The 27095-nt window shown below is 43.3% G+C and overlaps 2 protein-coding genes and 1 long non-coding RNA gene across 4 annotated transcripts in view; 2 read left to right on the forward strand and 1 right to left on the reverse strand.

Moving 5' to 3' along the window:
- The window catches only part of atg4b (autophagy related 4B, cysteine peptidase), a 69655-nt gene extending 65793 nt beyond the window's left edge, over positions 1 to 3862 (forward strand). The window contains exons 12-13 of the mRNA XM_060835019.1: positions 1814 to 1901; positions 2009 to 3862. Coding sequence (XP_060691002.1) covers positions 1814 to 1901; positions 2009 to 2082 — 162 coding nt within the window. The 3' untranslated portion in view covers positions 2083 to 3862. The remainder of the gene's footprint in view (positions 1 to 1813; positions 1902 to 2008) is intronic.
- Positions 1 to 19962, reverse strand: dtymk (deoxythymidylate kinase (thymidylate kinase)). Of its 2 annotated transcripts, XR_009645372.1 has the most exons (6): positions 19768 to 19962; positions 19303 to 19411; positions 13118 to 13208; positions 11483 to 11680; positions 8264 to 8528; positions 1 to 72 (listed from the first exon to the last, which is right to left on the reverse strand). XR_009645372.1 is itself a non-coding variant. In XM_060835020.1 (5 exons), the coding sequence occupies exons 1-5, from the start codon at positions 19895 to 19897 to the stop codon at positions 8418 to 8420; spliced, it is 639 nt and encodes a 212-aa protein (XP_060691003.1). In that variant the 5' UTR covers positions 19898 to 19962; the 3' UTR covers positions 8186 to 8417. The 2 variants fall into 2 exon arrangements, 1 of the variants encoding a protein (XP_060691003.1); XM_060835020.1 differs by lacking the exon at positions 1 to 72 and having other exon boundaries at positions 8186 to 8528.
- LOC132821975 (uncharacterized) lies at positions 19605 to 26996 on the forward strand. The gene is made up of 2 exons (XR_009645373.1): positions 19605 to 20102; positions 24572 to 26996. It is a non-coding gene; the product is annotated as an uncharacterized LOC132821975 (long non-coding RNA).
- Positions 26997 to 27095: the final 99 nt, after the last annotated feature.

The raw sequence follows: 27095 nt of genomic DNA on the forward strand, positions 1-27095 counted from the left end.
TAGCATTTTCACCTGTCAACAGGTCACTCTGATTCAGCCTACAAAGGTAAAGTCTTCATAGTCCCGGAGGACCTATAAAATCAAAGATGACACTCCGAAATAAGTATCCAATTTCCTGTGAAGAAAATTTTAGTTCCCTGAAGATGGGAGATACCACAATACAGATTATTTTTTATAGTAGAGAGCTACTTTATAGTTAGAAATATCTTTAAGCAAAGCTTGTTTTAAGGGGAGGAATGTTGTATCCTGCAGTGCAACACTGTATAATGTGATTGACTCTTAACTACTCAAAATGATCTGGCAAGTTGCTCAGTTGTACCAACTCAATGCAGAAAAACAACGTGGGTGAACTTGTGCTATCCTGCCATCCAGCTTTACTACTGCCAAGGTTGGATGTGGGGATTCCCTCACTGGGATTCAAAAACACAGCTCATGAACATCTTCCCAAATGCAATTAGGGATGGACAACAGTACTGGCATTGCCTGCAACACCAACATCCCAAGAAGGAATAAAAAAATTTCTAATGAGGGAAAGCTGTGCTTCTATAAGGCAGAAAAGTTTAATCAACTAAGCCAAGACTTTGGTCACTGAGTTTTAATTAATGTTTAAGGGAATATTGCAGAAACTTTTATTCATTCACAGGATAAGGGAGTCACTGGCTTGGCCAACATTCATTGTCCATTCCTAATTGTCCAGAGAGCAGTTAAGAGTTGGTGTTGCTATGTGTCTGAACTCACATGTAGGCCAGACCAGGTAAGGATGGCAGTTTCTTTGCCTGAAGGATATTAGTGAACCAGATGCGTTTTCCTGATAATCTGCAATTATTCATGGTCATCATTAGGCTCTTATTTTCAGATTTTTATCAAATTCAAATTCCATCATCTGCCAGGCCCCCAGAACATCAGCTCTGGATTAACTATCCAGTGATAATACCAAAATGCCATTGTCTCCCCTTAAAAATCAGTTGATTTTAAGCTGCACTTGAGAAGTAATGAGAGTTTAACTTCACAAAGTATTTTATCTGATGGGGCAATGCTTATGCCATCACTCTAACCAGAAGTGGCTATCATGGTATTGAATTCAACAGGCATTTATTACAGCTAACAGTTATACACAAACATTACATGATAACCGAAAGCATTCAACAACATGCTTCCTGAAGTGTGTTATGCATCAAGTGTTCCAGGAGTACGAGACCTCTATCTCCTTAGGTCACATGAGAGAATGAGCATGTCTCTTAAGGGTAACTATTTTCAGTGAACTCATTCAGATATGTTATGCCTCACCTCCAGTGCAGATGGGACCTGAACCTGGCAACATACTGACCATGTGACCCAAACCAAGAAACTCAGTCTGAGTTTTGTGGAAAAAGACATGTCATTTGCCAATGCAACGGACAATACTTAATTATTATTTAACTTCCAATCTGATTGTACAGTGAAACAGAATATACTATCTGTAAGGATCATTATGACATGTCAACACACTTTTTCTAAGATTGCTGCAATAATTTGTCCTCCTAAGAATTGCTTTTTAGAAGTCATATTGTGTTAATCATTTATTTTGAGGATCAAATTCTGTGTCTGCCCTTTGTTTTCCTGGAAACCTTAAATGAATGGCCTGATTGTTGCTGCATGTTCGCCTTGTGTAATGAACATTCACTTCATGGAGATTTAATTTCTATCGCACCATGTTCTTTGTGTGGTTGAACTTTTAAATAAATAAGTGTTCCCATGTATCGTCCATTTTGCTGCAGTTGGAACAAGGCATGATCACTTGCCTCTCTCACTTAGAATTTGTCTATCTCTGCAGATTTCACAAGAGAAGGATGCGTTACTGATGTTTGAATTGATGGATTATCAGACTGCTCGCTTCCCTGATGTCCACTGTCTTACTCCTGGTAACAAGAAATTGTTCCTGTTGAACTTCATTCCATTGTTGTTGGGTGAACTGCACTGCGCCCATTTGAGAATGATTAAGTAACTAAAATGTGTGTTTTCTTTTCAGATTTTACAGATTCTGAAAGACTGGAACGATTCTTTGACTCTGAAGATGAAGATTTTGAAATCCTCTCATTATAAAACAAGACATTTCCTGAATTCAGTTTTCTGAGAGCAAGGTGTTTGGTGATTCTCATGCTGCCAGTATTCTGAAGGATTGGCAAATTGGCACAGGTTTCATTAAATCATGTTATTACCATCAGTGCACTGGGATACTCAGAAGGTGCGCACTCTTCTGGACCCCTCTGAGAAAATATATCCCTCATCTGTGAGCTCATCATCCTTCAGACTATTTGATGACTAAATGCAAACCTGACTCTGCTTTACCAACACATCATATTTATCGTGTTCTTCAGCAAATTTTTGTTGTACTTTAGGAGCATACTGAAGGACATAATTTGAAAGCTACTGGGGTTTTATCCAGCAGCTTGTTTGTCAGCAGTCCTGCAGCAAGAATGGAGTCCTGTTGAAGCAACAGAAAATAAGTGGACAAGATTGCAGACTGATTGGATTTTCTCCTCTTGTGATGTCAAAGGGACTTGTATTAAACCACCTCTCTTCATACTGAGTTGGGTTAATTAAACCCACATTGAACAGAGAATTGTAGGTAAACCTGGGCTTGTTAACAGGTAGACGTGTGGGAGGATTTTCCTTAAAGGATGCAATTAATGGCTTCCTGTATAATTTCGGGAAATTTTATTTTCTTTCTAATGACTCTCTGCCTTTTCAGCTCTATTACTGGCTTTGAGATGCACTAACTTGACCACCCTGCGTTTCCAGACTGTTTAGCAAGAAGAAAAGGCTGTGCTGTATTGTATTATCAGTTGAGCTGCTCAAGGGCAACTTTGGGATACAGAGGGAACAGCTCAGTGATGTGTCTACCACTGATCCTAGAATCAGGTTTAGATCTTAACGTGTTGGACTTGATCAAATTCATTTGAGGACCAAATGTCATGCATCAGTCCTATGAAGCAGATTACTGAATTATAATCAATGCAGGAGCATAACGCTATGTTAGTTCAGTCTACTGGATGTCAGTTTCACCATGCCTGCATTTAGCTAATTAAAATGAATGATGCTATTGAACACATGGGCACAAGTTGATGTCTGTCCAAATATATTTGTTCTTACTATATTTGAAAATTCTGTAAGTGCTATGCCAGGGTGTTCGCTGTGACAGATATCTTATGATGGACTCCATACTCATATGTTTGTTAGAGGGAGGTTATTTGCTGCTCAGTTAAACAGTAGGTGTAGTAAAGCACAATAGTAAATAGCATTTATAGAACCAAAGAACAATAGGTTGCCATTAAACCCATAAAATATTTCAGTTAGCCACTTTATATAATTAACACTTAAGATTGTGAACTGTTTCCAAGTGTATGAAGTATATTTGCTGTTGTTGACATTGTGATTATATCAGCTGATTGAGTTATTGAAACAATGTATAAAAACATTCAAGCAAATACGTATGTGTGTTATAGGGTAGGATACAGAGAGCAGTAAAGAATATTACAACATCTTTAGGCACTAAATTCTTTTAGTCAGTCCTCCCCAAGTTACTAACTGTCATAGAAGACGTTGGTGCTGGTTATCTGCGTTTTAATAGGATTGCCATGGTTTTGTCAAGATTGACTGCCAACAGTTCGTTTAATACTGTACAGGTAATAAATAGGTTTATGGGAATTTGGTCATGTTCTCAGTTTAATCGAAAAGGTACAATTACTGCAGCAAAGGAACAGTTCTGCCAGTGTGCTGAATAGTTGATTGTGAACCATGTTTAAATAGCACCTATTTTGAAGAGGCTGATAAATGGACTGCTGAAAATATAATGTATCTGAATAAATTGTTTTAAATAACACACTGATATTGGAACAGATTGTATTTTGTATTTGACCAATTTGGAGAGACTTTTTTTCTTTCACCTTGACAAAATGTAATGATTCCAGATGGATTTGGTTTGATAGATCTATTTTGCTTTTTTTATTTAATAAGCTCTTTCACTGAAATACAGACAGTGTTGGAGATTTGGTTTTAACAGTAAATTTCTGTTACACAGAAGAAGAGATCTAAAATAGAATAATAGCTAATTGACCATTTGAAAGATTTTGAAACCGTTAAGTGCCATTTATCCCATCAATATCCATTTATAGTATGAAAACACGAGAGAATTCCTTTCTCAATCACATCGACAGGTTTTACTAAATTGTTCTTTTCAATTTCCTTGACTATTCACACAATTGAGTTCAGCCTCTCAGCTTCAAGTCACCCTGTTAGCATTCTAACCAAATACGTCTGCTGAGGAAACAGGTTGCATTAGTATAAAAATTCACGTTTGAAAGTTTCAAACTTTGTGAATTAATTTGTTTTTCTCAACCAGTTTTTCTGTGAACTGAAATGGAAGATTTAAGTTTTGTGTTTTCCCCTGAAACAAAACAAAATCAAATCCTGATCCTTCTCACCTAATGTTTTTCAATGTTTACTATGTGTGTCCATGATACTCAATGCAAACAAATTCCAATTATCATTGAAGGAAATTTATACATTTGTTTTTTGAAAAAAGGCTACAAATACTGACAAGTTAATCACTAAATTCCCTCGTTCATACAAACCTGCTTAGTAACAATAAAAAAACTTAAGTATTGAAAACAAAGTATTTATAATTGATGTGACTGAAAAATATACTCGTTCAAACTATATAAATATTATTCTCAGTCATGATTAGACAATGAGGAAAAAATAGCAGACTGTAAGGACTGCAGATGCTGGAAGCCAGAGTCCACAGATGTGGAACTGGAAAAGCACAGATCAAACAGCATTGAGGAGCAGGAAAGTAAATGTTTCAGGCTGAAACCCTTCTTGACTATCCCTAATCAGTCCTTGCCTTACCGAATAAATGGAAATCCTGTCCCTCAGGATCCCCTCCAACACCCTGCCCACCACTGATGTCAGGCTCACTGGTCTATGGTTCCCTGGCTTCTCCTTTCCACATTTCTTTAATGATGACAGGCTGTTTTCTATAAGGTGACAGTCATTCTTTGATTCGATAGTTGCTCAGGCAAACTTGGGTCTTAGATTAATTCTTTAGGTTTTCTTGCCTTTTCTGAATTTTCCCCTGCCACGACAAGGAGAGAGGATGGTTTCTGTCTGCAGGCTCCGGACACTTTTTCCACACTCTGTTCTTGGGATTTGCAGCTTTATGACACATCCCCTCAAACAATGAGCACTACAATCAGTTTTGAATAAGAAAAGATGATCTTATTGAAACTTACAACAAACCACAGCAAGATTAGATTAGATTACTTAGTGTGGAAACAGGCCCTTCGGCCCAATAAGTCCACACCGACCCGCTGAAGCGCAACCCACCCATACCCCTACATTTACCCCTTACCTAACACTACGGGCAATTTAGCATGGCCAATTCACCTGACCCGCACATCTTTGGACTGTGGGAGGAAACCGGAGCACCCGGAGGAAACCCACGCAGACACAGGGAGAACGTGCAAGGTGGATAGATAGGATATTTCTCCTGGCTGGTGACTTTAGAACAAGAGGTCATAATCACAGGCTAATGGTGGGCCTTTTAAAACTGAGATGAGAAGGAATTAATTCACTCTGGGGTGGAGAATTCACAATTGCTTAACTTGTAAAATGCTTGATGCCACTGAGCACTTCATTTTCCATCTCGCTTCTTTCAAAAATGCAGAAGCTGAATATGCTCCTCTTGATTTTCAGATTGCAAACCTTTCCACGCATTCCAGCTACAGTACTCTGACTTCTATTTCAGTTCATGATCACAAAAAATGAAAAATATGATCTCTTATTTGTCCTATATGGTCATGTATGGCCATTTTAAACAACTCACTGGAGGTGACTCCACAGATGTCCACATCCTCCATGCTGGAGGAGTTCAGTATATTAGTGCAAAAGATAAGGTTAAAGCTTTCACAAGAATCTTCAGCCATAAGTGCTAAGTCCATTTTGCCCTTCTCCCATGAACCCCAGTATCAGTCTTCAGCCAATTTGCTTCACTGCATGTAAAAACAAGAAACAGCTAAAGACACTGGACACTGAAAAGGCTGTGGGTCCTGACAATATTCTAGCAACAGTACTCAAGACATGTGCTCTAGAACTTGCTGCTGGTTTGACTAAGCTGATTCAATACAGCTAAAATATGGCATCTAACTGACAAATGTAGAAAGTACTTTGGTATGCCTTGTCCCCCAAAAGTAGCAGCAACTGAAATAGTGGATTTTTCTTACGTAATTCTATGTTTTCTGAAATATAGCAAATGATTTATGGAAGGAAAATCATTTCACAAACTTGCCTGAATTTTGTTTTGAGGATGTTACTTGTCGCATCGATGTTTAAAAGAAAAATTGAAAACCAGTCGTTGTGGATTCTCTTATGATGCCTGCTGTTATGATAGAGGTCCAAATAAGAAAGTATAATTCAAGTGCATAGGACTGAGAAAAATATACTTCATGGACTGAGGATTGGCTACTAGATAGAAAGCAGAAATTAGGAATAATTGGATCATTTTCAGGATGACAAGCTGTTAATAGTGAAGTACCACAAGGATCAGTGCTAGGTTCACAATTTGTGTAGATGATTTGGATGTGGGGACCAATTGGAATATTTCTAAATATGCTGAAGGCAAGCTGTTGGGAATGCAAGTTGTACAGAGGATGTATGAAGGCTTCAAGACAATGAACTGGCTAACTGAAAAGGCTGAAATAACTGGTGGAATGTAATGGAAGTAAGTCTGGCATTATTGACGTTGATCAAAAAACAGGTGGATCTCTTAAATAGAAATGAATTGAGAAATGTGGGTGTCTTTGTCTGCGAGTCCCTAAAAACTAGCATGCAGGGCAGCAAACAGAAGACAAAAATATATTGTCTTCATTTCAAGAGGATTTGAATATAAATAGTGTTTTGGTGCAGCTGTAGTCTAGGTGAGACGTCATCTGGAATATTATGTATATTTTAGATCTCATCATAAACAGTATGCAATGGATGCTTACAGATTAATCCCAGCGATGGTGAGACTGTTTTATGAGGAGATGCTGAGAAAACTGGATTTGAATTCCCCCGAGTTTTGAGGAAAGAAAGGTGATCTCATTGCAATTTACAACAGGTAGATAGATAGGATATTTCCCCTGGCTGGTGACTTTAGAACAAGGGGACAAAATCACAGCGTAATGGTGGGCCTTTTAAAACTGAAATGAGGAATTAATTCACTCTAAGGTGGAGAATTCACCACCTTCTGAGTTGTGGAAACTTAGTCATTCAGCACGTTTGAGATGAAATTGATGTTTTTGGAGGCTAATAAAATTAAATGATCAAGAGCAGGTAAGCTGCATGGAGATGGTCTAGAATGTAGGATAGACTCAATGGGCTGAATACTCTACTGATCAACTCTGATCTTTGGGTGGAGGAAGAGGGCGTAAACATGGCTATAAGGAGTAGCTCATAGTAGATGCTTATGAGTTCTGAATGAAGTCAGTGAGGCTAAATGCAGAGCTCAAGACACTAAGTCTACCTCTAAATCAAAATTCAAGAAATAGTTGAACAGATGTATGTTATTCAGCCCCTCTGCCACTCAGTCAACTGTTGTCTAATTGTGGACCCAACTCCATATACGTGCCTTTTGCTTTTAATTAGCAAAAAAACCTAAACTTAAATTTGAAATTTATCACTACTGCATTTGCAGAGAGAAATTCAAATTTTGATGGAGCGAGTAATATAAACCCTGATGACTGTTTTCTCTGAAGTTTTGAAGAATGAGGAGTCATGTCATTGAAACTTACAACATTCTGACACAGCATGTCATGATGGATACAAATAGATGCTCCCCCAGGCTGGTGACTCTAAGAACCACATATCTAATCCCTATTCATGAATAGTCACTGCCATTTATTGTCCCAAAGATGGTTTAGGATTCACAAGCAACACTGGCGCTGGACAGCAGACGAACGGGACTCAAAAGCTCACTGGGACTGGAAAAGGAAAAGGCTTATTTCCCACATTTGGCAGAGTTCCTGCTCCTCCTTGCTATCTGGGATCCAATGCTGGAAATCTGAATGATTGAAATAATCAGATCCAGACGTGAAGCAGCTTTCATCCCAACAATCAGGATCCAAGCTCATGCATCCAAACAGCATAATTCAAGTAAATAGGGAGATTGGTGACCAAATTATAAACAGTTTTATTTTGCTAATATTACTAATAGCTATTTTTCAGAAAAAGGTACTAGACTGACCTCTCTGAACGTTTCCCTTCAATGCAGAAACAAATTTCTACAGCAGCTGATATGAGAATATGTGCAAATGGATGAACACAGTACTGAATACAAAGGGAGTGCAATAATCTTCATAATCACCACTCTCCCAAATTTCACCCAGGGAAAAAGGATTCTATTTCCAGAGTTCTCCGATAGGTTCCTCGCCAACTTTTTCAATGGTTTTCTTCACCCGAGACAATATTTCCTGATGTAAATCTTCAACACTTTGAGAAGCATCTAGTTTCTGTTTTGATAAAACAAAGTTAAGAAAGTTAAATCATCTCTAATCATCACGTCAAAGAAAATGCTTTCAAAGTTATTCCCATGGATGATATTGCCTGTCCACCTCCTAGTCAATTTTTCATTTCTCGTTAACAATGACAAAGCCCAGGAAGACAAAGTCATTAATGACCCACTTCTCAAAGTAATAGGGTGGTTGTTATGGGGGACTTTAACTTTCCAGATATTGACTGGGAAAACTATAGCTCGAGTACGTTAGATGGGTCGGTGTTTGTCCAATATGTGCAGGAGGGTTTCCTGACACAATATGTAGACAGGCTAACAAGAGGTGAAGCCATACTGGATTTGGTTCTGGGTAACGAACCAGGCCAGGTGTTAGAATTGGAGGTAGGTGAGTACTTTGGGGACAGAGACCACAATTCGGTGACTTTTACTCTAGTGATGGAGAAGGATAAGTGTGCACTGCAGGGGAAGAGTTATAGCTGGGGGCACAGAAATTATGATGTGGTGAGGCATGACTTAGGATGCGTGGCTTGGAAAAGTAGGCTTCAAGGGAAGGGCACAATCGATATGTGGAGCTTGTTCAAGGAGCAGCTATTGAGTGTCCTTGATAAGTATGTACCTCTCAGACAGGGAGGAAAGGGTCGTGTGAGGGAGCAGTGGTTTAATAAGGAATTGGAATCCCTTGTTAAAGGGAAGAGGGCGGCCTATGTAAAGATGAGGCGTGATGGTTCAATTGGGGCGATTGAGTTATAAGGTAGCCAGGAAGGATCTAAAGAGAAAGCAAAGAGCAGCAAGGAGGGGACATGAAAAGTCCTTGGTTGGTAGGATTAGGGAAAACCCAAAGGCTTTCTATAGGTATGTCAGGAATAAAAGAATGACTAGTGTAGGAATAGGTCCAGTCAAGGATAGTAGTGGGAAGTTGTGCGTGGAGGCTGAAGAGATTGGGGAGACACTGAATGAATACTTTTTGTCAGTTTTCACTCAGGAACAGGACATTGTTGCGGATGTGAATATTGAGTCACAATTAATTAGAATGGATGGCTTTGAGGTATGTAGGGAAGAGGTGTTGGAAATTCTGGAATGGGTGAATATAGATAAGTCCCCTGGGCCTGATGGCATTTATCCTAGGATTCTCTGGGAAGCAAGGGAGGAGATTGCAGAACCATTGGCCTTGATTTTTATGTCCTCGTTGTCTACAGGAATAGTGCCAGAAGACTGGAGGATAGCAAATGTGGCTCCCTTGTTCATGAAGGGGAGTAGGGATAACCCTAGTAACTATAGGCTGGTGAGTCTCACTTCTGTTGTGGGCAAAGTCTTAGAGAGAATTGTAAGGGATAGGATTTATGAACATCTGGATAGGAATAATGTGATCAAGGTTAGTCAGCATGGTTTTGTGAAGGGCAGGTCATGCCTCACAAACCTTATTGAATTCTTTGAGAAGGTGACTAAGGAGGTGGACGAGGGTAAAGCGGTAGATGTAGTGTATATGGATTTTAGTAAGGCGTTTGATAAGGTCCCCCATGGTAGGCTACTGCAAAAAATACGGAGGTATGGCATTGAGGGTGCATTAGAGGTTTGGATTAGGAATTGGCTGGCTGGAAGAAGACAGAGGGTAGTAGTTGATGGTAAAGGTTCATCTTGGAGTGCAGTTACTAGCGGTGTTGAGCAAGGATCTGTTTTGGGACCATTGCTGTTTGTCATTTTTATAAATGACCTGGAGGAAGGGCTAGAAGGTTGCGTGAGCAAGTTTGCAGATGATACGAAAGTCAATGGAGTTGTTGACAGTGAGGAAGGATGTGGCAGGTTACAGCGGGATATAGATAAGCTGCAGAGCTGGGGAGAAAGGTGGCAAATGGAGTTCAATGTAGCTAAGTGTGAAGTGATTCACTTTGGTAAGAGTAACAAGAAGATGGAGTACTGTGCTAATGGTCGGATACTTGGTAGTGTGGATGAGCAGAGGGATCTTGGTGTCCATGCACACAGATCTCTGAAAGTTGCCACCCAGGTAAATAGTGCTGTGAAGAAGGCATATGGCGTACTGGCTTTAATTGGTAGAGGAATTGAGTTCCGGAGTCCTGAGGTCATGTTGCAGTTGTATAAGACTCTGGTGTGGCCGCATCTGGAATATTGTGTGCAGTTTTTGTCACCATACTATAGGAAGGATGTGGATGCACTGCAACGGGTGCAGAGGAGTTTTACCAGGATGTTGCCTGGTATGGTAGGAAGATTGTATGAGGAAAGGCTGAGGCACTTGGGGCTGTTTTCACTGGAGAAAAGAAGGTTTAGGGGTGACTTGATTAGAGGTGTACAAGATGATTAGGGGTTTAGATAGGGTTGACAATGAGAACCTTTTTCCACGTATGGAGTCAGCTGTTACAAGGGGGCATAGCTTTAAATTATGGGGAGGTAGGTATAGAACAGATGTTATGGGTAGATCCTTTACTCAGCGAGTCGTGAGTTCATGGAATGCCCTGCCAGTAACAGTGGTGGACTCTCCCTCTTTATGGGCATTTAAACAGGCATTGGATAGGGATATGGAGGATAGTGGGCTAGTGTAGGTTAGGTGGGCTTGGGTCGGCGCAACATCGAGGGCCAAAGGGCCTGTAATGCGCTGTATTTTTCTATGTTCTATGTTCCTCCTTTCAGAGAACTGTGATCCTGGACTTCTCCAGAGAGTTTTGAAGAATGAGAGGTGATCTCATTGAAATGTTAAGGGATAGACAGGGTAGATACTAGTAAGATGCTTTCCCTATCAGGGAGACTAGAACCAGAGATACAATTTAAACAAAATAGAGATGCCACTCAGGTCCCAAGATGTGGAGAATTTATTTTACTCAGAGTTGTGAACCTTTGAAATTCTCCACCACAGAGAGCTGTGGAGACTCACTCTACGTTTAAATTAGAGATTGATAGATTTCCGTAGTGTACAGTAATGAGTGGATATACGACGCATACCTTCCAGTTTAAAGTCTCATCTTTCATCAACTCTTCAAACTGCTTAAGTACTGAGTCCTGGAAGGTATAGTTTTCATATCGCTCGTTGCCAAAGCCCCCTCGCTTCGCAGCTGTCGAAGGTTGAAGATGAAGAAACAGGATTACATCAGGCTTTGGAATACCTACATCTGGTTGTTTGCACCATTCCAATGTGAAATCCTATTTTGAGGAAATAAATCAAACAGTGTTAGCCAAGAGGGAAGAGATGACCAGCATTAAAAAAAAACACCTTTAGCATGCAAAACAAGTGATGACCTTACCCTTATTTTTAATTTTGGACTCTCCCACAAATAGAAATATCTTTCATTATACCTGTCAAACTCAAGTATAATACTAAAGACCTGTAACAGGTTGCCCTTGATGAAGTCTTGCAAAGAAGCTACTGAAATGCAAATTTTTTTCTTTCAACTATGTTCACATTCTTTAGTCCTTGCATCCCCTGTCCCCGTCCCCACTGTAGACCAAACAGATCTAACAGTTTTCAGTCAGCAAACTGAAGACCATTCAACTAAATTCCTGTGTTCTGGCCAATATTAATACTTTAACAACAAAATTAATTATCACATTGTTGTTTTTGGGAGCTTGCTGCATGAAATTTGGTTACTGTATTTGTCACATTACAATGACATGCACTTCATTGGCCATGAGGCACTTTTATTTTGGAGGAGGGAGGCTACACAAATGCAAGTCTTTTCCTTCAATCAGTACCTCTCAATTTCTCTATTCTTCCAAATTCTATCAAAAAATGCAGGGTTATAGGCTGGGATGTGGGGGGGACGCAGGATGCTCTTCAGAGGGTAGTTGTGGATTTAGTGGGCCGAATGGCCTGCTTCCATCCTAAAGGGATTCAATGATTCCTGATCATTCTTCAGCTCTGTTGGTTTCCAGACACTGGAATCCATTTTTTACAAAAAACAAAATTCTGACAAAAGGTCATCACTGCCTACAAGTTCAACTCTGCTTTTCATCACAGATGGTGCCTGCCATGCTGAATATTGCTGGCACTTTTTTGTAGTCCACCTTTTTTCAGAGATTAGCATTGCTGCCTCACATTACCAGGGAGCCAGGTTCGATTCCACCCTTGGGTAACTGTCAGTGTGGGGTTTGTACATTCTCCACATCTGTGTGGGTTTCCTCTCACAGTCCAAAGATATGCAGGTTAGGTGGATTGCCATGCTAAATTTCCCTGTCGTGTTCAGGGATGTGCAGGCCAGGTGGATTAGCCATGGGAAGTACATGGATAGGATAGCGGGTGGATCTGGGTCAGGGTGTACTCAATGGGCCAAAAGGCCTGCTCCCACACTGTAAGGTATTTGCACAGTGTAGAGTCACCAAATTTATCTTAAACATAAATGATTAATTCCAACCTAAGTTTTCTGATAAAATAAAGAACTGGAAATCTGAAATAAAAACAGAAATTGTTCGAGATTTGGCTGCATGTGTGGAGAGAAAGCAGAGTTAATGTTTCAAATCCAGTGTTGATAGAATTTGTTTTTGTTACAAAGCTTTTGTTCGATCTGCCAGGAAAAATGGGAACAATTGTCTGATTGACTTGGACTCGTCGGCACAGTTCACATGCTCATTGTTGCTACTTACTGGCTTTGCACTAGTGAACGCAACTCCAGAAAATGCATATCTATCCAAGATGAGAGTGATCCCTTGTTGTAACTTTTCTTTAATCAGTGGCCTGGAACACAGAACAGGTGAATGATATGTTGCAACAGTTGGAACAGTCCAATCACAGCAAGCAAACCCACATTCAACAACTATTTAAATAGAGTATTTAGAAGGTTTGAAGCTTTTTTTGCTTCCATCACCATGTTTTAGTTCAAGCTGGACCAATAACTAAATCTGATCTAATGCTCTGGAGATGTAATTTAAATCAAAATATAGCCAGCTTCCCCTAGGAGTGCCGAGTGAATAATCAATCTCTATTTCTTGCTGAAATCCCTTCAGCCAACTCAATTCATTCCAATAGATAGAGTCATAGAGCCGTTCAGCACAGAAACAGACCCTTCAGCCCAACTTGTCTGTGACAACCAGATATTCTAAATTAATTTTGTCCCATTTGCCAGCATTTGGCTCATATCCCTCTAAACGAAAATGAGGACTGCCGATGCTGGAGATCAGAGTCAAGATTAGAGTGATCAGGCAGCATCTAAAGAGCAGGAAAATCAACATTTCAGGCAAACGCCCTTCAGGAATGAGGCTGGGACCCTCTTGGGTGGACAGATAAATGGGAGAGGAATTGGGGCTGGTGGGAAGGTAGCTGAGAGTGCATCTCAGAGTGGATGGAGGGGAGGGAAATATATCTTTGGTGGTGGAATCTGTGTGTAGGTGGCAGAAATGGCAGAGGATGATGCGATGTATGAGGAGGTTACTGGGGTGAAAGGTGAGGACCAGGGAGGTTCTGTTCAACCTACCCTTGGGAGCATGAGGTGGCGCCGATGCAGTCATCAATGTAGAGTCATAGAGATGTACAGCATGGAAACATACCCTTCAGTCCAACCCATCCATGATATCCCAACCCAATCTAGTCCCACCTGCCAGCACCCAGCCCATATCCCTCCAAACCCTTCCTATTCATATACCTATCCAAATGCCTCTTAAATGTTACAATTGTACCAGCCTCCACCATGTCCTCTGGCAGCTCATTCCATACATGTACCACCCTCTGCGTGAAAACATTACCCCGCAGAGGAAAAGGTAGGGAGTGGTGCCAGTGAATCCAGAAGATGGCCTGTTTCCTGTAAACCCTTCCTATTCATAGAATCAACCAGATGCCTTTTAAATGCTGTAATTGTGCCAGCCTCTACCAGTTTCTCTGGCAGCTCATTCCATACATGCACAACCCTCTGTGTGAAAACCTTATTCCTTAAGTGCCTTTTAAATCTTTCCCATCTTATCCTAAACCTATGCTCTCTAGTTCAGGACTCGTCCACCCTGGGGAAAAGATCTTGGCTATTCACACCATTCATGCCCATCATGACTTTATGACTTTTATAAGGTCATCCCATAGCCTCAGACACTCCAGGGAAAACAGTCCCAGTCTATTCACTTCTTCCTACAGCTCAAACGCTGCAACCCCGGCAACATCCTTGTAAATTTTTTGTGAACCCTTTCAAGTTTCACAACACTCTTCCTATAGCAGAGAGACCAGAACTGAGCACAGTATTCCAAAATTGGGATGATCAATGTAGCGTACAGCCGCAACAGGACCTCACAACTCCTATACTCAATGCACTGATCAATAAAGGCAAGCATAGCAATGCCTTCTTCACTATCCTGATATTAAGAAATGGTTGAAGGCACTGAATAATTAAAGGCTGCAGACTCCTGATAACATTCCAGCACTTGTGTTGAGGATTTGTTACCATATTAGCTGTGCCCAAGCCAAGGTGTTCCATTGTAACTCCAACATTGGGGATGTACTCAACAAATGCAAAATTGGGCGAAAGTGAGTACTGCAGTTACCAGAGATTAGAGTCAAGAGTGTGGTGCTGGAAAAGCACAGCAGGTCAGGCAGCATCCGAGCAGCAAGAAAATCAACATTTTGGGCATAAGCCAATCATCAGGAATGAAGCTGGGAGCCTCCGGGATGGAGAGATAAATGGTGGGGGTGGGGGCTAGGGAGAAGGTAGCTCAGAGTGCAATAGGTTGGAGAGGAGGGTGATGCAGATAGGTAGGAAGAAAGATGGACCGATAGGACAGGTCATGAGGACGGTGCTGAGCTGGAAGGTTGGAACTGGGGTATGGTGGTTGGGCGGGGGGGAATTAGGAAACTGGTGAAATCCACATTGATGCCAAGGGGTTGGAGGATCCCGAGGCAGAAGATGAGGCTTTCTTTCTTCAGGTGTCAGGTGGTAAGGGATTGGCGATAGTAGAGGCTCAGGATCTGCATGTCCTCAGCAGAGTGGGAGGGGGAGTTGAACTGTTCGGCCATGGGGCGGCGGGGTTGGTTGGTGTGGGTGTCCCGGAGATGTTTTCTGAAGTGCTCTGCGAATAGGAAAATTGCTCATATATGTCTTAAGAGTCATAAAAATGTACAGCACGGAAACGGACCCTTCGGCCCAAACCATCCATGCTGACCAGATATCCTAACCCAACCTAGTTCCACCTGCCAGCACTTGACCTATATCCTTCTAAACCCTTCCTATTCATATAGCCATCCAAAAGCCTATGAAATGTTGCAATTGTACCCGCCTCCACCACTTCAACCCAACCAATCATCATCAAAAGTTATGAATGGTACTATCAAATGGCACTTATTCTAAAAACGTCCACTCATTAGATAAGATTTAGTGTGGAAACAGGCCCTTCGGCCCAACAAGTCCACACCGACCCGCCGAAGCGAAACCCACCCATACCCCTACATTTACCCCTTACCTAACACTATGGGCAATTTAGCATGGCCAATTCACCTGACCCGCACATCTTTGGACTGTGGGAGGAAACCGGAGCACCCGGAGGAAACCCGCGCTGACACAGGGAGAATGTGCAAACTCCACACAGTCAGTCGCCTGAGTCGGGAATTGAACCCGGGTCTCAGGCGCTGTGAGGCAGCAGTGCTAACCACTGTGCCACCGTGCCGCCCACTAATTGATTCTTATTTTGGATTCCTCTAGGGCCACTCACTACCTAGCTCATTTTAACCTTGGTTCAAATATGGACAGTTTAATGCAAGGTTTGTAGCTCAGGTTGAGGTTTAGTGTGTAGGTTTGCTCGCTGAGCTGTAGGTTTGATATCCAGACGTTAGGTAACATCATCAGTGGCAACCTCCAAGTGAAGCGAAGCTGTTGTCTCCTGCTTTCTATTTATATGTTTGTCCTGGATGGAGTTCCTGGGGTTTGTGGTGATGTCATTTCCTGTTCGTTTTCTGAGTTGATAAATGGTATCTAGATCTATGTGTTTGTTTATGGCGTTGTGATTGGAGTGTCAGGCCTCCAGAATCCTCTGGCATGTCTTTGCTTAGCCTATCCCAGAATAAATGTGTTGTCCCAGTCAAAATGGTGGGTTTTTTTTTCATCTGTGTGTAGGGCTACAAGGGAGAGAGGGTCGTGTCTTTTTGTGGCTAGCTGGTGTTCGTGTATCCTGGTGGCTAACTTTCTTCCTGTTTGTCCTACGTAGTGTTTGTGGCAGTCCTTGCATGGAATTTTGTAGACGACGTTGGTTTTGTCCATGGGTTGTACTGGATCTTTTAAGTTTGTTAGTTTTTGTTTGAGAGTGTTGGTGGGTTTGTCAGAGAACATGCCAGAGAATTCCTAGAGGCCTGGTACTCCAACCACAATGCCATAAACAAACACATAGATCTAGATACCATCTATCAATCCCTCAGAAAACAAACAGGAAATGACATCACCACAAACCCCAGGAACCCCATCCAGGACAAACATATAAATAGAAAACAGGAGACAACAGCTTTGCTTCACTTGGAGGTCGCGACTGATGATGTTACCTACAGCTCAGCGAGTAAACCTACACCCCATGGACAGCTTAAGTCCACAGTGGAGGTGAGAATGACAGCAGTATTTGTCCAAGTGTGGCATCAAGGAGCCCCAGCAGAACTGAAACTGATGGAAATTAGGGGGAATCTCACCAGTCATTGGCCCCAGAAACTATGCCAGAAGTTCCTCAGATTAGTGTCCTAGACCCAAACAACTTGAGCTGCCTTATTAATGATATTTATTCTATGATAAAGTCAGAAAGTGCTGTATGATTTGTACATAATTCAGTTCCATCTACCAATCCTCAATGAAGGAGCCTGTGCGTAAAGGCAGTAAGGCCTGGATAACAGTGGGCTGATAAGTAGCAAATAACAATTTCATTACATACGGCAACGAATTATGCATTTATTTATTTAGCCATTGCTGAATCTCCCCACTATCAATAGCCCAGTTGGATGGTGTCACCTTTTCAAATGCATGTTTACATAGACCAGTCACACTCTCACTTTAGCTACAAGAGCAGGCCAACAGCGGCTGGGAACTCTCCTCTTGATATATTCATGACTACCCACTTGCCTTAATGTCTGAGCTCCAACAACATTCAAGAAACTTGATACAAAGAGAAAGCAATCTGCTTGAATGACATCCCATTCATCACTTTGAATATTCACTTGCTCCACCTCTGATGCAGTAAGATACAAGCAATGTGTACCATCTACAAGATGCACCAATTCATCAAGGTGAGCTAGTGACTTCACACCCCACCTTTAGCTCTCATTCACAAATGTTTTTATTGTTAAATACACAGCTGTTTTTCTTAGCAATTTGTACAGCGAGGTTGCATTCTGGGTCTATGCTCCTTTCATTTATCTCACCGCCCTTCAGGCACTCTGCCTTTATTCCTGATGAAGGGCATTTGCCCGTAATGTTGATTTTACTGTTCCTTGGATGCTGCCTGAACTGCTGTGCTTTTTCCAGGACCACTAATCCAGAATCCCTAATATATTTTACCTAAAAGAACACAATCTCAGCCTTGTATTGTATTATTTCACAGTCAGGCTTAATAGTTTATTTGTCAATTAAAATACAGTTTTGCACACTGTGTATCCAGCATACTAATAAATAAGATTTAGCAAGACAGCTGAGAGTGCGTTTCAGATTGATTTTGGTGCGTGTTTCAGGATTTAGAGGGTGAGCTTATAGAGTTTTACAAAATGAAGGGCATGGATAGGGTGAATAGCCAAGGTCTTTGTTCCAGGTTGGGGAGGGGAGTCTATAACTAAAGGGCATAGGTTTAAGGTGAAAGGGGAGAGATTTAGAAAGGACCCAAGGGTACCTTTTTCATGCAAAGTGTGAATGGAATGAGCTATCAGAGGAAATGGTGGAGGCTGGTTCAATTACAACATTTAAAAGGCATCTGAATAGGTATATGAATAGAGGAATATGGGCCATATGCTGGCAAATGGACTAGGTAAGATTGGGATGTCTGATCAGCGCAGACGAGTTGGACCGAAAGGTCTGGATTTGTGCTGTGCAACTCTATGCTCTGACAGCATCTGACAACCCACGATCACTACCATCTAGAAGGATGTTAGCAGTAGATGCATGGGAACACACCACATACATGATTCCCTCCAAATCACAATGATTAGCTTAAGGAAAAGAGCTTTCAAATAGACTAAAGTCTTTGAAAGAACAGCAGGTCTCCAACTTAATTAATTTCACTTAAAGGGAATAGCTAGCTTAATCTGGAGAGAAATCATGACAGAAAACTTCAGACCTGTAGTGTGTGCTTCTTGTGCAATGTGGGAAATAAAGGACGCTCCCAATGTCCCTGACAGTGACATTTGCAGGAAGTGTCTCCATCTGCAGCTATTGGCAAACTGCTTCTTAGAGCTGGAGCTGTGTGGGTGGACTCACTGTGGAGTATCCACAATGCTGAGAATGTAATGGACAGCACTGTTGAGCACTGATTTCTCTGCACAGATCTGCTGAGCTTTTCCAACAACTTTGTGTCATAGTGATGCACAGCGCGGAAACAGACCCTTTGTTTCTGATTGACAGCATCCACAATTCTTTCAGTGTTTTGCTTAATGTTTGACCAGTCGCATGGCGTCTGCAACATGGCACCTCACATCTACCTTATAATATAAGAAACAAGGGTCGAAGACTATCTTAAAATATTTTAAGGAGGTTTAGTCTGGTCCATAATTGCTCTGAATGGGTGTTTTTTTCAGCCAACCTATGTTCTAACTCCAACCTCACCATCACACACAAACAGAAAGCACTAAGTCTGTGTCGAACTTTACGTCCCCCTTAAACATCGAAGTCGCTCACACTCGTTCCCATCTGTTGGCGGCAAACAGCAGGTGCACGGTGTGATCCTCGAGATTACTCTTCTTCTCCAGGTAGGAGCTGATCAGGCCGCCGATTTCAGTACTTCGGTCTGAAACAACAGGCAAGAAGGGCTAGGTGAAAGCACGACCGCTGGCGGCAGCGCTCCAAACCGAAAACATGGCGCGGGGCAGCGGCTCCAAACCGAAAACATGGCGCGGGGCAGCGGCTCCAAACCGAAAACATGGCGCGGGGCTGGCACGCTCCAAACCGAAAACATGGCGCGGGGCTGGCACGCTCCAAACCGAAAACATGGCGCGGGGCAGCGGCTCCAAACCGAAAACATGGCGCGGGGCAGCGGCTCCAAACCGAAAACATGGCGCGGGGCTGGCACGCTCCAAACCGAAAACATGGCGCGGGGCTGGCACGCTCCAAACCGAAAACATGGCGCGGGGCTGGCACGCTTACCCGGGAACTGCAGGACCTCAGCGGCTCGACCGTGCTCCCGCAAGGCCTCCTGTAACTTCCTGCACTGGGTGCTTTTCCCGGATCGGTCTATCCCCTCCAGCACGATGAGAGCGCCCCGCCGAGCAGCCATGTTTCAAGAGGCGGGCGGACTTTGCCGCTCTTGATCCGGGATGGCGGATTTTGAAATCCGACCGTTGCTGAGCGATGACGCGGTGCCGCAGATGCAGAGGCCACTGGAAACCAGGCCAGGCCTGCATCCACGGAGAGAGGGGCCCAACCATCGTTTCCCGTTTGGATTGAAATGAAGCGTGCAGGACAAAGCATTTTATGCTACGGTTTGTGTGTAGCTGGAGGGTGGGTGATGATGGAGAAAAGATGTTGATCGTGCAGATTAAATGATCCACCAACTTCTTCTCTCCATTAGCACCCCGCCCCCTCAGATATATAGTTAATCACACAACACCAGGTTATAGTCCAACAGGTTTATTTGGAAGCACTAGCTTTCGGAGCGCTGTTCCTTCATCAGGTGGTTGACAAACTGTTTGTCAACCAAACAACAGGTCTGTTTCCACCCTGTACATCTCTATGACTCTCTAAATTCTGTGTCTTAGGGTCCTGCTCCACAACTACCTGAAGAAGGAGCTGCGTTCTGAAAGCTTGTGCTTCCAAATAAACCTGTTGGACTTAACTGGTGTTGTGTGATTTTTAACTTTGTACATTCTAATCCAACACTGGCATCTCTAAATCTCACATCTATGCATGGAAAGAAAAATTAGGTTTACCACTCACATGGCTTATTAATTGCCTCTGCACAAATTGATCTTCAGAACTTGGGTCATTTCTATTATACCAATGTGTCTTCATTGTTAGAGTCATATAACACCAGGTTATAATTCAACAGGTTTATTTGGAAGAACTAGCTTTTGGAGCGCTGCTCCTTCTTCAGGTAATGGTGAAGCAGGACCCTAAGACAGAATTTAGAGAGTCATAGAGATGTACAGGATGGAAACAGACCCTTCGGTCCAACTCGTCATTGCCGACCAGATATCCCAACCCAATCTAGTTCCACCTGCCAGCACCCAGCCCATATCCCTCCAAACCCTTCCTATTCACATACCCATCCAAATGCCTTTTAAATGTTGCAATTGTACTCATCTCCACCATTTCCTCTGGCAACTTATTCCATACACATACCACCCTCTGCATGAAAAGTTGTCCCTTAGGTCTCTTTTATATCTTTCCCCTCTCACCCTAAACCTATGCCCTCTAGTTCGCACTCCCCCTACTCCAGGGAAAAGACTTTGTCTATTTATCCTATGCATGCCCCTCATGATTTTATAAACCTCTACAGGGTCACTCCTCAGCCTCTGACACTCCAGGGAAAACAGCCCCAGCCTATTCAACCTCTCCCTATAGTTCAAATCCTCCAACCCCTGCAACATCCTTGTAAATCTTTTCTGAACCATTTCGAGATTCACAACATCCTTCCGATAGGAAGGAGACCAGAATTGCACGCAATATTCCAACAGTGGCATGATCAATGTCTTGTACAGCCGCAACATGACCTCCCAACTCCTGTACTCAATACTCTGACCAATAAAGGAAAGCATATCAATCGCCTTCACAATCCTATCTACCTGTTATTCTACTTTCAGGGAGCTATGAACCTGCATTCCAAGGTCTCTTTGTTCACCAACACTCAGTCGGACCTTACCATTAAGTGTATAAGTCCTGCTAAGATTTGCTTTCCCAAAATGCAGCACCTCGCATTTATCTAAATTAAAATCCATCTGCCATTTCTCAGCCCGTTGGCCCATCTGATTAATATCCCATTGTAATCTGAGGTAACCTTCTTCGCTGTCCACTACACCTGCAAACTTACCAACTATACCTCTTATGCTCCCATCCAAATCATTTATTTAAATGACGAAAAGTAGTGGACCCAGTATCGATCCTTGTGGCAGTCCATTGATCACAGGCCTCCAGTCTGAAAAACAACCCTCCACCACCACCACCCTCTGTCCTCTACCTTTGAGCCAGTTCTGTATCCAAATGGCTCGTCTAGATTAGATTCCCTACAGTGTGGAAACAGGCCCTTCGGCCCAACCATTCCACACCGACCCTCCGAAGAATAACCTACCCAGACCCATTTCCCTCTGACTAAAGCACCTAACACCATGAGTAATTTAGCATGGCCAGTTCACCTGACCTGCATATCTTTGGACTGTGGGAGGAAACCAGAGCACCCAGCAGAAACCCACACAGACACAGGGAGAATGTGCAAACTCCACAGAGATGTCGCCTCAGACTGGAATTGAACCTGGGACCCTAGTGCTGTGAGGCAGCAGTGCTAACCACTGAGCCACCGTCATGATAGTTCTCCCTGTATTCCATGAGATCTAACCTTGCTAACCAATCTTCCATGGGGAACCTTGTCAAATGCCTTACTGAAGTTCGCACAGATCACGTCCACTGCTCTGCCCCCATCAATCCTCTTTGTTACTTCTTCAAAAAGCTCAATTTTATAGCAAAAGATTACCGTGCCATGCAATTGAAATGATATGTTGAACAAACCTAGATTGCTGTTAAATCTTTCACTTTTTAGAATGGTTTGCAGGTTTCAGTTCATTAATATGTAAATCCCAGAAGTTCTTTTAAATCACATTCTTGATATAACTTAAGGTTTTATAAAAAAAAGGTGACAGCTCAGACAATGCATTAATTGGTGTGAGGTTAGAGTCTGTCTGTATCCCAAACTTGAGTCAGACTGGTTCTGTTTCCAAAATAGACTATAATCAAGATGAAGAGCTTATGCTCGAAACGTCAATTCTCCTATTTCTTGGATGCTGCCTAACCTGCTGTGCTTTTCCAGCACCACACTCTCAACTCAGTGGTGACTAAGCTGACTCTTCCCGGAATGTTCCTCAGTGATAGCTCTCTGCCGCCCTCTGTTGGAAACAGAGATGAAGGAGTCACTGCTGAAAATGTGTTGCTGGTCAAAGCACAGCAGGCCAGGCAGCATCCCAGAAATAGGGAATTCAACGTTTCGAGCATAAGCCCTTCATCAGGGATGAGAGAGAGTAGCCAAGCAGGCTAAGATAAAAGGTAGGGAGGAGGGACTTGGGGGAGGGGCGATGGAGGTGGGATAGGTGGAAGGAGGTCAAGGTGAGGGTGATAGGCCGGAGTGGGGTGGGGGCGGAGAGGTCAGGAAGGAGATTGCAGGTTAGGAGGGCGGTGCTGAGTTGAGGGAACCGACTGAGACAAGGTGGGGGGAGGGGAAATGAGGAAACTGGAGAAATCTGAATTCATACCTTGTGGTTGGAGGGTTCCCAGGCGGAAGATGAGGCGTTCCTCCTCCAGCCGTCGTGTTGTTATGTTCTGCCGGTGGAGGAGTCCAAGGACCTGCATGTCCTCGGTGGAGTGGGAGGGAGAGTTAAAGTGTTGAGCCACGGGGTGGTTGGGTTGGTTGGTCCGGGCGGCCCAGAGGTGTTCTCTGAAGCGTTCCGCAAGTAAGCGGCCCGTCTCCCCAATATAGAGGAGGCCACATCGGGTGCAGCGGATGCAATAGATAATGTGTGTGGAGGTACAGGTGAACTTGTGGCGGATATGGAAGGATCCCTTGGGGCCTTGGAGGGAAGTGAGTGTGGAGGTGTGGGCGCAAGTTTTACATTTCCTGCGGTTGCAGGGGAAAGTGCCGGGGGTGGAGGTTGGGTTGGTGGGGGGTGTGGATCTGACGAGGGAGTCACGAAGGGAGTGGTCCTTGCGGAACGCTGATAGGGGAGGGGAGGGAAATATATCCTTGGTGGTGGGGTCCGTTTGGAGGTGGCGGAAATGACGGCGGATGATACGTTGTATGCGGAGGTTGGTGGGGTACACCTGTACCTCCACACACATCATCTATTGCATTCGCTGCACCCGATGTGGCCTCCTCTATATTGGGGAGACAGGCCGCTTACTTGCGGAACGCTTCAGAGAACACCTCCGGGCCGCCCGGACCAACCAACCCAACCACCCCGTGGCTCAACACTTTAACTCTCCCTCCCACTCCACCGAGGACATGCAGGTCCTTGGACTCCTCCACCGGCAGAACATAACAGCACGACGGCTGGAGGAGGAACGCCTCATCTTCCACCTGGGAACCCTCCAACCACAAGGTATGAATTCAGATTTCTCCAGTTTCCTCATTTCCCCTCCCCCCACCTTATCTCAGTCGGTTCCCTCAACTCAGCACCGCCCTCCTAACCTGCAATCTCCTTCCTGACCTCTCCGCCCCCCACCCCACTCCAGCCTATCACCCTCACCTTGACCTCCTTCCACCTATCCCACCTCCATCGCCCCTCCCCCAAGTCCCTCCTCCCTACCTTTTATCTTAGCCTGCTTGGCTACTCTCTCTCATTCCTGATGAAGGGCTTATGCTCGAAACGTCGAATTCCCTATTCCTGGGATGCTGCCTGGCCTGCTGTGCTTTGACCAGCAACACATTTTCAGCTGTGATCTCCAGCATCTGCAGACCTCAGTTTTTACATGAAGGAGTCACTGTCAAGGTCAGAGTTATTGACCATCTTAAGGACCCTTATGAAGGTGGTGAGTTGCCTTCTTGAATATTTCTGAGATACTTACTGCAGTTTAAAAATGTCTACTTGTTGCAATGGACTAGACTGAGTAAGAACAGCTTATTTGACAGAATGTGTGTTTGTTAATGCCATTGTCTAGGCCCACATCAGGCTGCTCACCTGGTTTCTTTTTTTTGAGTTTTCTGTTGGAGTTTGATTTGATAGAGTTTTCTTTTATTTCACACATTTAGGTCATTAGTGAACCAGATGGGCTTTCCCAACAATCAACAATGGATTTGTGGTCATTTTGGTATGCTGCATTTCACCAGTGAGGCCTTGACAGTATCACTGAAGTGCTTCCTCCATCCACCTTGGGCTCATCTGCTGTTTCAAAGCTGAGAGTAGAGCACCTGCTTGGAGAATCTTATGTCGGTCTTTTGGACCACATGCATTTCTCCTGGAGCTGTCACATGATGAAATGACCATTGTGCACCCAACTTTTGTGGCTAAAAGCCACGTGGCAATTCCAGGAGGAGCTCCTCAGGGACAGGGAGGAAATGGTTAAGAAGGACCTTGAGGATGACTTTTCCAACAGTCACTAGGAGAGAGATTCCCCTGTAGTTACCACAATCTGCCTTGGTTCGTTTTTTGAAAATGCTCACAACTGTGGCATCTTGGTGCTTTCCCAAGATGCTCTCTTCTTTCCCCACGATGACGGCATAGCTGAAACATAGCCTCAGTACTCAACACTAACAATTGTCAATTTCCAGATGCCATCCTACAATTAGTCTGTTTCATCCTTGGCGACAACATTTTCATCTTTGACAATTAGCTCTGCATCCAGACACACAGAACAGCCACGGGGACAAAGTTTGCACCCTAATACGCCAAAAGTTTCATGCAAACATTCGAGTAAGACTTCTTTGCTGCGCAAGACATTCAAACAACTCTATATACATGATGCATCAACAACATTTTCTTCCTTGGGACTCACGGCAAGGAATCACTGAAATGACTACACAATGATATCAACAAGTTTCATCCCACCATCAGACTTTTATAGACTACTCTTCAGAATCAGTCTTATTCTTGGACACATGCATCTTCATCAAGGACAGACACCTCTGTACCACAATCTACTACAAGTCCACAGATAACCTCATGATGCTGCACTTCTCTGGCTTCCACCCTAAACATGTTAAATAAACCATTCCCTATGGACAAGCCCTGCATGTATACAGGATCTGCTCAGTCAAGGAAGAATGCAATGGATGCTGAAAGATGCCCTCATAAAGTGATACAATGCACAATTCATCAATTGAGGGAGGCAAAGAACTTCTTCAAAGTGGGATGCTCAACACATCAATTGCCAGTTCCAACTTGCCACAGCAAAAACTGCGATGACCTCCTCCGAGGACAGACACAGGACACAACTGATAGAGTGGCCTTCGTCGTCCAGTTCCTGGAATGGAGGAACTATACCATGTTCTCCTTCAGTATGTCATTGATGTCAATGAACATCTAGCCAAGATGATCCCTACGCATCCAATTCTCACCTTCAAACAGCTGCCAAACCTTAAGCAGACCATCATTTGCAGCAAACTACCTAGCCTTCAGGACAACATCGACCACAATGCCACACAACCCTGCCATGGCAATCTCTTTAAGACATACCAGTTCATCGACATGCATACTAACATCACATGTGGGCACATGACCCACAATGTAAACGGCAGATGCTCATGTAACTCAGCCGATGTTGTTTATCTCATATACCACAGGCAAAGATGCTCTGAGACATGATATATTAGTGAGACTGTGCAGATTCTACAACAACAATTGAATAGACACCACACAAAACTCTAGACAGGAATGTTCTTTCTCAGACAGGGAACACTTCAGTGGTCAAGGACATTCAGCCTCCAATCGTCAGGTAAGCATCCTCCAAGAAGGCCTCAAGATACACAACAGCATATAATCGTCGAGCAGAAACTGATAGTCACGTTCCATACCCATAAAAATGGCCTCAACCGTGATCATGTTGTGCTTCATGTAACCCCACCATACTGTTCTGTATCTGTAAAATCTTCTCTACTGACTTGTTTTGACACCAAAACCTTGGTAATCTGTTATAATCTTCGAGTAAAAAATGAGGTCTGCAGATGCTGGAGATCACAGCTGAAAATGTGTTGCTGGTCAAAGCACAGCAGGCCAGGCAGCATCTCCGGAATAGAGTGTTGCTGGTCAAAGCACAGCAGGCTGTTGCTGGTCAAAGCACAGCAGGCTTCCAACCAACTCTCTACCTTAATTAGTTTGTACAGTTTTGGATTACTTGCTACTTTGGTTAGACCCTTAGCATGTGACTCCTATATCTAACATGTTATTCCAGCCATTTGGTTTATCTTCAGCACTACCTTGGTTTAATTTTTGTAGTTATCTCTCTGCCTCAATTAGGATTGTAGGTCATCCTTTCACTTGCCATTCAGCTGTTGACACTTTACTCATAACACCTGACACGTTTGATCACCTGCAGAAACTTATTATTTGGTATGTCCACTCACACCATTTGTATGACCTTTTGATTTCTCTGCTGTAAATTCTGTGCCTTCACTTCTTCCTAGTGAAGGGACAGTGGTCTGAAAGCTTGTGATTTCAAATAAACCTGTTGGACTATAACCTGGCATTGCATGACTTCTGACCTAGTCCAGCCCAGTCCAATACTGACACCTCCCTGTTGTACTCTGATGTAACCTTCTTCGCTATCCACTACACCTC

The sequence above is a fragment of the Hemiscyllium ocellatum genome, chromosome 13 (genome assembly GCF_020745735.1).
Source record: "Hemiscyllium ocellatum isolate sHemOce1 chromosome 13, sHemOce1.pat.X.cur, whole genome shotgun sequence".
NCBI lineage: Eukaryota > Metazoa > Chordata > Chondrichthyes > Orectolobiformes > Hemiscylliidae > Hemiscyllium > Hemiscyllium ocellatum.